Here is a 14073-nt window from a genome sequence, read left to right on the forward strand (position 1 = left end):
GGACATGAGTTGATACTTGTTCTTGAGTTTGTTGATACAATTTGATAAGACTATTTTATTTAAGGTTTTATCACCCCTAGAAAATTAAAAAAGAAAAACAGTATATAAACAACTCATATAATTCAACATCAAAAAATCAAACAACACAATTAAAAAATGGGCAGAAGGGCTTCCTTGGTGGCGCAGTGGTTGAGAGTCCGCCTGCCGATGCAGGGGACACGGGTTCGTGCCCCGGTCTGGGAAGATCCCACATGCCGCGGAGCGGCTGGGCCCGTGAGCCATGGCCAAAAAAAAAAAAAAAAAAAAAGAAAATGGGCAGAAGAACTGAACAGACACCTGAAAGAGGAAATGCAGATGGCCAACAGGCACATAAAGATGCTCAGCATAGCTAATCATCAGAGAAATGGAAATCAAAACCACAGTGAGGTTTTCTATATATGTATTGGCATACGGTATTTGTTTTTTTCTTTCTGAAATACCTTATGCTAACACATATATATGGAATCTAAGAGAAAAAAAAAGAAAAAAAAAAGGTCATGAAGAACCTAGGGGTAAGATGGGAATAAAGACACAGACCTACTAGAGAATGGACTTGAGGATATGGGGAGGGGGAAGGGTAAGCTGTGACAAAGTGAGAGAGTGGCATGGACGTATATACACTACCAACGTAAAATAGATAGCTCGTGGGAAGCAGCCGCGTAGCACAGGGAGATCAGCTCGGTGCTTTGTGACCACCTAGAGGGGTGGGATAGGGAGGGTGGGAGGGAGGGAGATGCAAGACAGAAGAGATGTGGGAACATATGTATAACTGATTCACTTTGTTATAAAGCAGAAACTAACAAACCGTTGTAAAGCAATTATACTCCAATAAAGATGTTAAAAAAAAACACACAATGAGATATCACCTCACACCTGTCAGAATGGCTATCATCAAAAAGAATACAAGTAAAAAAAAAAAAAAGAATACAAGTAACAAATGTTGGTGAAGATGTGGAGCAAAGGGAACCCTCATACGCTGTCTGTGGGAATGTAAATTGATGCAGCCACTGTGGAAAACAGTATGCAGGTTTCTCAAAAAGCTAAAAATAGAGCTACCATATGACCCAGCAGTTCTACTCCTGGGTATATATCTGAAAAAAAACCCAAAGTCACTAATTAGAGAAGATAAATGCACCCCAGTGTTCATGGCAGCATTATTTACAATTGTCAAGATAGGGAAGCAACCTAATTGTCCATCAACAGATGAATGGATGAAGAAGATGCTGTTTATGTACATATATACATACACACAGAATGGAATACTACTCAGGCATAAACAGGTATGAAATTTTGCCATTTGCAGCAACATGAATGGACTTGGAAGGCATTATGCTAAATGAAATAAGTCAGAGAAAGAAAAATACTGTATGATATCATTTATATTTGGAATCTAAAAACTACCACAAACCAGTGAATATAACAAAAAAAGAGGACTTCCCTGGCGTAGTGGTTAAGAATCCACCTGCCAATGCAGGGGACCCAGGTTCGATCCCTGGTCCGAGAAGATCCCACATGCCACAGAGAAACTAAGCCTGTGCACCACAACTACTGAGCCCACGTGCCACAACTACTGAAGCCCATGTGCCTAGAGCCCATGCTCCACAGCAAGGAGAAGCCACCGCAATGAGAAGCCCGCGCACCACAACAAAGAGTAGCCCCCACTCGCCACAACTAGAGAAAGCCCGCGCGCCGCAATGAAGACCCAATGCAGCCCAAAATAAATAAAATTACAAAAAAAAAAAAAACAGACTCACAGATATAGAGAACAAACCAGTGGTTACCAGTAAGGGGAGGCAGTTTGGGGAGGGGAGTGGGAGGTATGAACTATTGGGTGTAAGATAGGCTACAAGGATATATCGTACAACATGGGGAATATAGCCAATATTTTGTAATAACTGTAAATGGATTTTAAGCTTTCAAAATTGTATCAAAAATTAAAAATTAACAAAAAAAGAAAGAAAAACAGTGATTGTCAGGTGCTTCCACAGTAGTAAGTAAACTAAAATTAGAACTGTCAGAAATGGAGTTTCAAGTGTTTTGATGTTATGGGGGAAAAGTCACAGAACCTTGATAAATAAGCAGAGTTTTAATGATATGAGACAATTGATGGTAAAGAAACATTTTATTATGGGTATATGGCTAATATATGATGAGCAGTTTGAAATAATAGGTATTAGGCTAGTAAATTTGAGGGCTAATAAAAGAGATCATGTTGTAATACAAAATTTTATTTTGTTTGTATATGCCTTGTCTTGTTGCCTTTAAAATCTCTAGTATTTCTCCCACTTATATGCAACTTTTGTGCTGTTCCATTTATAGTAGAACACTGGGTTATATTTGAACAAAGGATTTACTGCAGGGGAAATGAGACCAAAGCCTAAAGACAGAAGAAAAAAATCATTTGCAAATTGTTTTCTGTATAAAGGTAGAATATGAGAACATTGGGCTGTTTCATAGAAACACTACAGTAAGTTCTACATATTGGTTTCAACACAGTTAAATTCCTTGAGTCTAGTGCCCATTGTACAGTGTGGCAGAATGCTTAGTAAAGCTACTTATAGATGGTAAACTGAATCCCTTCAGTAGTGCAAGTTCATATTCTTTTTTTAATCTGTGTTTGCCTTCAATAGTGGCCTCTGTGGTAAGCTTCTCCAGGAACAGCAATTCTCCTGTTCTCTTATGTGATCCTAGGTACACATAAGAGAAATAGGTGTTGATAATTGCCTAGTTGTTCATAGAAAATTAATGGTTTGGATAATTTGAGCAGTTTGAAATCAAAACTGAGGCAGCTGGCATTTCTTTTTACAATATTCTGTGTTGTTTCTGTTCTTTATGAATACTATTTTGGTGGATTAATTAAAGCCATAAAAGCCTAATTCAATAGGCAATAATTGTATGCTCTCCCTCTAAATCAAATAAGAACTATCCTGCATTTTACCCTCTGAGAACCAGCATTTTCTGCTGCTTCTCTTCCATATTCTTACCCAGGTTTTCCTAACTGTTTGCTTTTAGTCTGGTCTGATACTGAGTTGCAATGTGTGATTATTACTAGTGAGCAAGTGTCAGTTTTATTTGGGCCCCAGAAATGGTTAAGTCTAGACTTATCTAATGATATTCACTGACTAGATATCAGTCAAACAAAAGTAATTTGTTGAGATTTTTAAAATTTTGTGTAATCATTTTTAGGGTATTTCTTGAGAATTCAGTTTTGATCATGGAGATGCCCACTGTTTATTTCTATACCATTTTTCCTGATTATTTTAAGTGTGTCATCAGCAGAAATTAGAAATATTGTCTACTCAACTTGCTTGTAGAGTGGACTAGCCTTTTCCTCCCATCCCTGCTGCCTCTGAATCAAGCTGTGCTTGGAGGCGAGTCTAAATTAGGTGTAGTGAAGGGGGCTAATTAAAAGAAGTAGTCATGAATGTGTGTGTACATTGTGACATGTTCCGACCTTTTTTCTTTCTTTCTTTCTTTTTTTTTTTAAATTTAGCAACATACATCTTAAAAAGTTGCTGTGTACAAAGCATTATTCTTAGTGGAGAAGGAGGATTCAGATGTGGTCCCTGCCTTCAAAAGAACTTACCATCTCACGTGGGAAATGGTCTCACATGATAATAAATGGAGCTCACTCCCGGAAGCCTTGCTGGGTGGGGTTGGGTGTGGCCTCTGTGTGTGAAAGTGCCTCTCCCTCCCAGGGTTCTGCTTTGGAACACTGGAGTTGAGCTGAAGAGGCCTCATCAAAGGCTGGAGTGTTAGCTTGCGGGGCCCTGCGACCAGAGAGACATGTGGTGGAGGGGCCTGCCTTTCTTAATCATTGTGGGCATTTTTAAACACATGCGTAGAAAGACTAATACAATGAGCCCCCATATAGTCATCCCTCAGATTCAGTAATTATCAAGACTTTGCTAAATTTGTTTCATTTATTCCATTTTATTCTTTCTTGCTATTGTGTTTTAAAGCAAATTTCAAACATCTGTCATTTCAATCTTACGTACTTCAGTATGCATCTCCAAAAATATGGCCATTTTCTTGTCATCACAATGCCAACGTGAGTCTAACCAAGTTAGTAATTCCTTGGTATTGTCTTACGGAGGATGTCACTTGTAAGCCTTTTGTAAGACGTCACCGTGTTTGCCATTTTTGCGTCTTCAAGATCTTTGTTGCTTGGTCCCAATAAATCATTACCATGGATAATTTTGCATGATAGAGGCTTTTTCTGGATACTTTCTCTAATGAAAGAATCTGAGGGGAATTCCCTGGCAGTCCAGTGGTTAGGACTCCGAGCTCTCACGCCTGAGGCCCTGGGTTCAATCCCTGGTCAGGGGAGTAAGATCTCACATCTCGTAAGTCGCGTGGCGCGGCCAAAAAGAAGAAAAGAATCTGATTGTGTTCAAGGTGTTGATTCTGTTAACTTTACTCTCAGGCAGGTTATCTACTGAGACCAGTTTAATTACACTTGCAACAGAGCTGTAGAATACTGTCCAGTTTAGTTTTAAAATTTGGGCTGTCTCTGTGACACACATTGTGTGATAGCACGTTGGACTGCTGTCACAGTCTGGTGTGGTCATTCAAAGAATATATAGTCAGAAAGTATGATGGTGTTTGATACTCAAGGCGCAAAAGGAGCTGACCATGGTTGAGTTCTTATAGTTCCTGCCATGCATTGACTCTTCTTATTCTTCCCTACTTCAACTATTTAACCATGGAAATGGAATAATTTTCACTCCTGAAATTGCCAATAGTACAGCCTTCTCCCTCCAATACATATGCACACAAAGATGCATATCCCAAAATATTCTGGGAACTAGAAGAAAAGTGAGCAGACTGGGAGCCATGCAGATGCTTTCTTCTTCCCGTCACGGTCAGAGTAGATCTTTTCACTTCCTGGGAGTTTGGACACAAATTCTTGTTTATCATCTCAGCCTGTGGATTTGTACTATAATATGATTTCTAACAGTAATTAAATATAATTAAATAAAAATATTCATTTTAACTAAATACTATTATAGCAATAAATACTCATTGACTAAAATAAAACTCATTATCTTCCCATGTTCCTCTCTCTGTGCTTCCTGTCTTGGTTAGTGGCATCATTATCCTCCCACACAAGAAATTCTAAGACTGTTCCCTTGACTCCTTCAGCCAGTTGGTTATCTTTGCAGTAGCTCTGTTCACTTCATTCTAGGTTTCCAGCCCTAGTTCCAGGTATTTATTGTCCGTCGGACTAACGATAGCTTCCAGTTTGCCTCCGTCTTTGTCAGTTGCTTTCCCTGCCAGTCCATCAGCTCATTACTTTGGGCTGCCATTCTGAAATAGAAACCTCATCACACCACTCCTTTGTGCACAAGCCTCTGATAGCTCTGAGGTCTACAGACTAAGAGCCAACCTTAGTGTGGCATTGCAAGTTGTGTGTGCCTCAGCTGCGCTAGACCACAGGCTGTTGCTTCGTGTACCTTGTACTTCTTCCCTGCTCTGCTCAGCATGCCTGTTGTCTGGATTGCTGATAAGTGATAGAGGAGATTCCAGCCCATGTGCTTTCATTTATTATGCTGAATAAATAAAAGTTGTGTGGAATTTGTTGTAAGGAAGTTTTACTTGTTTCTTTTAGTTTTATCAAATCAGTATGAGAATACAGATCAAAAACATTCTTGGATGCAGTTTCTAAAGTTTAGTACTCCAAGGATTTAGAGTCTTAAGATTTAACAGCAGTGCCAGTCATCTTTTTTGAACATTCCCCCCCCCCCCCCTTGAATCTCCAAATTCTGTGTTTACCTTTGTTGTTATTACTCTTTGCTTGTGGCAGGGAGGAGGAGGAAGATGTGAAAGTAAAGGAAGTAGATTTCAGTCAGGGACAAGGAGAGAAACGCCCTGATAGAAGAGGTTATCAAACACCAGCTGTCTGTGGTTTGTTAAGGAGGAAATGTTACCAAAAAAAGAGAACTTTACATTTTGAAATAAGATTCTTTGTTGCATTAACATATAATTTTTGTCAAAATGTAGAACTGACAAAGGGTGAGAATCTTTTTATTTGTCTTAATAATTGTAATTTGTTGTTTTAATGAAGCATTTTGAGATTTACCTGTTTTTATCAGTAAAAAAAATTGTTTGCATATAGATAACGGAAAGTTATCATTCAAATGTTATTTCATATGTCTTTATTTATTTTTAGACAAAAGAAGTTAGAAAAAGTGATGGAAGAAGAAGGCCTAAAAGATGAAGAGGTAATTAATATTGAAAAAATTTTCCTTGAAACCCAGCATGGCAGATCATATCTTATCCAGCAAGTTGTTAGCCTTGGTGCACAGGGGAGTGGCTTTGACTCAATAACAGGAAATTATGAGGGCTGGTGTGCTTCTGGATTTAGGTACTCATGCAGAGGGAGAAGTTAATTATTAAGTACCAGGAGAGGATGACTTCTCTAGGCTCTGTTGTAATAAATTAATTAGCTTTAGAACTCCAAGAAAAGGAAGAGATGAAATAAAATTAAAAAAAAGCAAATTATAGCATTTTTAATTCACTGAAAAGGCTCCATAGAAGTGGGGCAAATTTCTAAAATCTTTGTCAAGGCAAAATCTCTCTCAAATCAGCCCTTCCCTCCAATGCCCACAGATGTGGCAGAAAATATAGTTAACTCGAAACCATGTAAGGAACTGAAATGACAGTGGAAATGCTTTCAAAAAGAGGAATGAATCATAGAACCCAGGAAAATGGTGAAAAATACCCAAGACTTGTAGGAACAGTAGAAAGTTAATGCATAAAATGAACCACAATCTGTAAAGAAAATCCAGAGGGAAATTTAAAAACCACACTTTTATATAAGGAGGGTTAAAGGAAAATGTTGGTTGTTTATCCTTCCTTCATTAGAAGCTTTAGAAAAGTCGATTGTTGATGTAGGTTAGTCAGCCCTCAGAGGAGGCACCGTCTGTTCAGTATGGCTTGGTTATTGTATCTGAAGGCCTGGGAAGGGAGGAGTGATCTCGTAAGGGTCATTCTGTGGTGCTTTCATGTATGAACAGATGATGCTTAGTCTGGTGTGGCCCTGCTTTGCAGGTGGGTTAAACCACAAATACAACTTTGTTGCAGAGTTTCAGAGTTCCAACTCCTCCCCTTCCCACCTCTCTCCCTCTTTATTTAAACATTAGAAACGACTCAGGAGATCAGCACATGCTCGGAAGGAAACAGAGTTTCTTCGTTTGAAGAGAACAAGACTTGGATTGGAAGATTTTGAGTCCTTAAAAGTAATAGGCAGAGGAGCATTTGGTGAGGTAAAAAAACCACAGCGACTTGTCAAATACAGAAATACCACAGAACTTCAAAGCTTCTAACACCATGAGCTCATGATTCTTGATATAACGGAAGTATGGAGTGTGTGGGTCAAGCATGCCAGCCCCACATCTTAAGTGTTCTGTCTTCTTTTTCTTCCCCTCTCCACTGTCCCAGGGATCTGGTTGTTCTCTGCTTTTCCAGAGATGATGTTGATGCTTTAAGTATTGATCTAAAGGGAGAGTTGAAAGGTAGAAAGAAATCAATATTTATTATTTACTGAGTGCTTTTCTCCTAGAATCATGACAGTAACTCATTTTATACACGATGAGATTAAGACTCCGAGGGGATATGTAATGTTCCAGCATCACATAACCATTGAGCAGGGGTACCAGAAGCAGGGCCTAGGTCTTCCTGATCTTGAAGGTCTTGCTTTTTGCATTACACTGCCTCTCCAGGAGCAAACTCACAGCATATCTCCACCCTTTATTTCTTCCCGCCAGATTGGTACAGCTCTAAAAAGATGGCCCTAGGTGACAGAATTTATAGAAATAAGTTATGTAAGTGGTGGTATAGAGTGAAAGCATTTGCAACTTCGTCCCAGCTGGTCTTGCATGTGCATCCTGCTTGGTCACAAGAGCAGTCTGTTGGGGAGGGTTTGAATGAGCCCATGCAAGATCATCTCCATTCATGGAAAATGCCCAAAGTGGATGACCTACTGATGTGTTAGTTTCATTATCATTGTATAAAAGGAGCAGCATAGTATTAAAAACCAGTACCTAGGGGAAATGTGAGTACATATTCAAAGGCACAGGTGAAAGATAAATTGATCCCTCATGGTTCAGAATCCGTGTTGGCCCCTTGAGAGAGGGAAAGGTACAGGACCACCTCTAAAAGAGCTTTCTGTTCAGTGAGGAGGGGACGTGGGACTCGAGGAGAACATAAAGAATGGTGCAGGGAGAAGAAAACATACATATCTTGGGGGAAGAGGGGGAGGATGTGCAGGAAATTTCCAAGAAGTTTTGTTTGGGTTTGCAGACCATTTATTTTCTTTTCATCATGAATTATCTGTTCTCTCTAAAAAAAAAATTGAAAATAGAAAAGAGAAAGAACTGCAGAAAACTCTACTTCCCTGATTATGCTATTAATGCTATCATTTCCCTAATTATGCTATTATCCTATTAATAATGCTTCCAGGCATTTTTTTTTTCTATACCTGAGCTTTTGCTATTGTTTTAAACATTGTTGTAATCATTTCCTTAGGTTTTCTGAGCTGACTGCTTGACATGTGCCATGGGTTTAATGAGTCCTTAAGTTCCAGAGTGAGGGTTTGTTTTTTTCTTTATGGCCATGCCACGTGGCTTTCGGGATCTTAGTTCCCCGACCAGGGTTTGAACCCGGGCCCTTTGCAAGTGAAAGCCCCGAGTCTTAACCACTGGATTGCCAGGGAATTCCCACAGTGAGGGTTTAAAATTAGATTGATTTGTTCAGCTAGGGAGCCAGAGCTGTTCAGATGTGGAGATATTTGAGTATGTTTCCAGCACTGACTTCACTGTGTGTAATATATCCATTTTGGAACATTGAAAAGCATTTTCTTCTGCTTTGTTATTGCTAGTTGCTTACATAAAAATTACAGTACTTTTCCAGTTTAAACATTACTTCCTATAACACATGAAAGCATTAGCTTGGCATTGTGAACTTTTGGCATTTCTTTATAACTTTTAGGTGCGGCTTGTTCAGAAGAAAGATACAGGGCATGTGTATGCAATGAAAATACTCCGTAAAGCAGATATGCTTGAAAAAGAACAGGTAAGAGCACAATTGAAGCAGCGATTTTAGTCAGCTTGTGAATTTCTGTCTCCTAGAACTGTTCTTTTTGCTTAATTGAAGTGTATATTCCTATTTTAGTTTTCTTTAGCCCTGTCATGTATGAATATACATGTAATATTACTTTTCTTTCTCCCCAAAAGAAGGAGTTACATGTATTTTAAAAGTACAAATAATGCCTCTACACCATGTGCAGACTTTTTAAAGTTGAAAACCTACTAGAGAAATATCTGATATTTGTGTCTCCCAGTTGATCACGAGCTGTCCTTGTCATCAGGAGGCTTTTTTTGAGGTGTTTCTTACTGTGGTAGCATGTTCCTTACTGAATGCTGAGAGATAGAAGTTGTATATACACCTTGGAACTGAGGCTTAGCAATTAGAATTTAGAATTTGCGATCTAAAACGTGTCTTACATTGCTTCATTCTGTACATGCAAACCAAAGTTGGGTCTTCTCAGTGGCTCATCACTACCTAAGACCAGTCTTCTTTTGGAATGCATTTGAAAAAATATAATGCAAAAGGCAGAGCAATGCAGATTCTCCTTTAATGATTAAGGATACTTTCTAAAACCTCAAACCTACTTTGCAAATAGATTTATAAGATGCATTAAGTACTTCATGTAGAATAAACTAAGATTTTTAAATATTGGACAATACATTAAAAATGAAAATGCAGACTTTCTATAAATCTAATTTAATTTAGCAGGTTGCTTAAGAACAGATTGTAATGGGTGACACCTGCAAATATCCTGTAGAATACCAGTTGCTACAGGAGGGCGGAGAGACCCCATGGAAATGAGACCTCTGGATACAGAGCCTAAGAGCCGGGATGGAGACCAGCCCCACACCCAGTCCTTCCTGCTGCTCGAGAGGAGGTGTAATCACCAAGGCTTCTCTGCCCTTCATTTAAGTGCCAGCTCAAAATTTGGGATTTTAATTTTCTCTTTAATTTTCCGATATTACCCAGAAGCTTTAGACTCCCAGGAATTTTGGTCGAGAGTATCAAATACCCTGGCAGTATATCTTCAGACAGTATAGTTTATGCTAACACCAACCTTATTCAAAATGCACACTAGCCCTATTAATTTATATCTAAAAATTAGTGTGTGATATGGGTGTAGGCACTGAAAGAGTTTCAGTTAATCTTGAAAATGTAAGGCTGTATTGATTAGTCAGTATATTTTGTATTTCACAAGTAAATTCTATTTTTACAAGATATATTTCCTATAGTTTTAAGCAAGACTCAAAATCTTCCTTTATCAAATGATTACCGTTCAGAATAAAATTGTAAAGAGAAGTACACATCATGAGTTTGACTTATTAATCCTTCATAGCATGTGCCAGAGGTAACAGAAGTGGTAACAGGATGATCCAAACATATTGTGTAAAAACATTTGCTCAAGTACTGTACCTTCCTCAAAATCAGTTTCTAAAAGTTTTCTACATGAAAATAAAGGACATGTCTGTTCTGTTAAAAATTTTAATGTTTAAAATTAAGATTTTAAATGATGCATTAACTTAAATTAGTAGCTCACCTTGCTGATGGACTCAGCTCTTTAAGTTTGATCTCAGTGTGGTCCAATTAAAGTTTCTGGCCACAGACTCTACCTGGGTCAGCCTTCTTGAGGAAGCATGCAGCAGCTTTGTGGGGCAAATCCATCACTTCTGGGTGGGGCTGACAAAGTATAGATTCAGAGCCTAACTTTTTGTAGGTATAGGTGGCTTATCCAGAGGAAAAGTTTTTGCTTGCTCTTACAAAACTGAGCAGGAATTACAGCTACCCACTGAGAGTTCAGGTTGTTATTCTGTCCCACAAGATGGAAATTTCTGCTACCTGGAAAATAAATTTTAAAGGATAAGAGACCAGCATGTAGCTAGTCTCTTCATGTTTCTCTTCCAGTGCAAAAGGAAAACCTCCAGTTGTGATGCCAGTATAGTGTCAGGATGGAACCAAAGACTGACTTTCATCTCTGCTTCCCTAGTGCCCAGGGTAGCAGCTAGCATGTGATTCCCCCACCCCATTCAATATTTATGGAACAGGGGAAAGGGAACCTCTGGTGTGAGTTGCACCTCTGGCTCTTCCCACCCCTACCCTAAAATCACCTGACTCCACCCCTAGATCTTGAGGTTCTTAGCTGCTGTCTCAGCCCCAGAAGAGAAGGGCAAGGTGTGGTCACAGTACCTGTAGCTTTCCCTGTGACAAACTGAGAATGTTGCAGTCACCATCCTGCCCTCTAAGGCGAGTGACAAGTGGCAGTGGTAGTGTCTGTTCTTTTCCGTACATCCCTACAGTAGGTAGAGGCCTTAACAGGAGACAAGGGAAGCAGAGGTGGGTGAATGCTGCCATGTATGGTCTTCGTGTAGTAATTGACTGGGTCATAGCCAGGTCTGCATTTTAGCAATGCATTTTTGGCATGAGCATTTCCTCAGAGCATTACTTGGCTTCTTCATGATTTTATAGCACTGTTCCTTATCACCCTTATCCTCTTCCATTTTTCCCACCCTCATACCATAAGTAGAGATGTAAAAATGTAAATTTTCTAAGACAGCGGTCCCCACCCTTTTTGGCACCAGGGACCAGTTTCATGGCAGACAATCTTTCCACGGACTGGCGGGGGGAGGTGGGATGTTTCAGGTGGTAATGCAAGCGATGGGGAGTGATGGGGAGCAGCAGATGAAGCTTCGCTTGCTCGCCTACTGCTGTGCGGCCCGGTTCCTAACAGGCTGCAGATGGGTACTGGGGACCCCTGTTTTAAGACATTGAATTTATTTAAAAATTTCCTAAAGAACAATTTTGGTAGAAACTGAAAACTCAAATACTTTTAGGCCTGTGGGAGTTAGCATGGAAGAATGAGGCAGGTTAGGTGTAAGACAGGAGAGAGGGCTGGGATCTGTGTCTTTGGTAAAGACATCCCAGTAAAACAAACAAGCATACAGCACATTGTCTCAAAACAAAAACCATGGGCTGAGTTTGCCAATAGAAGTGCCGGCTTGTGAACTTGGTATATCTTTACCTCTGAACATATTCTAGGAGGTCCAGCCCTGGAACATATGTTAAGGTCAAAACCTCTATTCAAGGATTGGACTGGGTCTTAATAAATTTAGACCTGATTCAACCCAGTTTTGCATCTTGTGACACTTTATATAAGAGGAGAGGGGGTGGGACTTGATAATATGCAGCAGTGTTTTGATTACTATTATATGCTTAAAGTAGATAAGGTAAACTTGATAATAATAAATTAATTCTCCCGAACGTTTGGCAACTTGGTCTTCCTCGCTAGATATTTCAGTAAAAATAGAAAACGGCAAGGTCATAAATTTGAATCTACAACTTTTCTTAGGTGTTCTTTTATTTAAGTTCAGTAAGAACTGATCGAGCACATCCTGTGTGCACAGCAGTGAACTGAATGCTGTGGCATCAGAGTATTCTGGAATTGTCAACCAGGGCATTGTCTTTGCAGATGTCATTGAAGACCTGAGGGAGGATGTGTTTAGAGAGTCTCATCTTGGGGACTTGTTTCTATCAAAAAGGATTATTAGGACAAAAAGATATGCAAAAGGATGGTAATTTTAACTAATCAAAGGTTCCATTTATAGCACTGTTAAAGTTTCCCTTTGCATTCAAGCCATTGATTTTGCCATTTTTTAAGCCTTTCATCACTCAAGTTTTCATCACTGAATACCTTCAAGTCAAATGTTGTCAATTTTGAGTTAGTAGGTTTGCCTAAGCATAAATTAGATCTTTTGTATCTTCACAGTTTAATACTCAAAACAGTATTTAAATTGTTTAAACAAATATACAGTCTAATAAAGCAGAGCAAGGCTTGTCATTAATCAAATGCGTGTACCTCCAGGTTGGCCACATTCGTGCGGAGCGTGACATTCTAGTGGAGGCAGACAGTTTGTGGGTTGTGAAAATGTTCTATAGTTTTCAGGATAAGCTAAACCTCTACCTAATCATGGAGTTCCTGCCTGGAGGTAATTACTTGACGATGAAAGGTCATTTTTCCTTTTTGTTTTGTGGTTTCTCTATCACATCAATTAACCCTCCTTTCTACTTTTAATCGTGCTCACAAAGTTGCTTTCTGTATCTTTTTAGGTCTGTAAGGAGGTCAGTAACCTGTCTGTGCTGGGGTGCCTTTCTGCAGCTTTAGGGCCGTAAAAGTAACCTTCTCCTTCATTCTCATAATTTCAGATGGATATTTCTTTCTTTTCTTTTTCTTTCTAAATATATAGGAATAAACTAGGGGCTTTGCCTGCCCTCCTGTCAGTGGAATCATGTATAATTAGTTACCCCAGTGACAGAATTGAAGCTATTACATTCTTTGCTTCAACTTTTTTTCTATAACTTATAAGAAGTGAATTTCTCATTACCTATATTAGTAGCCACAATCAGTTTCTCATTTCTGAGATTTCAAGTTTTATGTAACTCGGCATGTGCATCGTCTGAGACAGCTCCAAAGTACACCCAGAACAGAGCATGCATCTGTTCTGGGGAACACAGTCTGTTTCCCAGTGAGCAGACAAACTGTGAGCACACTGGTAGGAAAGAAAGAAAACTTTTTCTTTTTTGCTTCTATAGCAAAACTAATATAATTGTGGTGTAATATTTGATCTTGTGACAACCTTTAGTTTAGATTTAGGGTCATCAATAACTTTTTATTAACAACTGATGAAGGCTAGAAAAGAATCTATCTGATAGAATGAGGAGAAACTTTTTAACATTTAGATGCCAGTCGTTAAACGGGAGTAAGAACCAGTTCAGCAACCAGCCAGCCCCTTGACATGTGTCTCCTCAAACCTTACCTGCACCATCTTCCATAGACTCTCTTGTCTCCTGGACCCTGCCCTTTGCACCTGGTGGAGCTGGCCTGCAGAGCCATAGACTGCCTGGCCTGAGCGCTCTGATCATCTGGGCAAGGCCCACACAGGTCGGGCCACA

The 14073-nt window shown here is 39.4% G+C and overlaps 1 protein-coding gene across 3 annotated transcripts in view; it reads left to right on the top strand.

The window, feature by feature from the left end:
* Nucleotides 1-14073, top strand: part of STK38 (serine/threonine kinase 38) — a 43043-nt gene that overhangs the window by 11538 nt on the left and 17432 nt on the right. For all 3 annotated transcript variants that reach the window (XM_060021915.1, XM_060021914.1, XM_060021916.1), the window contains exons 3-6: nt 6212-6263; nt 7185-7307; nt 9031-9114; nt 12986-13109. In XM_060021915.1, the coding sequence (XP_059877898.1) occupies nt 6212-6263; nt 7185-7307; nt 9031-9114; nt 12986-13109 (383 nt within the window). The remainder of the gene's footprint in view (nt 1-6211; nt 6264-7184; nt 7308-9030; nt 9115-12985; nt 13110-14073) is intronic.

The sequence above is a fragment of the Delphinus delphis genome, chromosome 10 (genome assembly GCF_949987515.2).
Source record: "Delphinus delphis chromosome 10, mDelDel1.2, whole genome shotgun sequence".
NCBI lineage: Eukaryota > Metazoa > Chordata > Mammalia > Artiodactyla > Delphinidae > Delphinus > Delphinus delphis.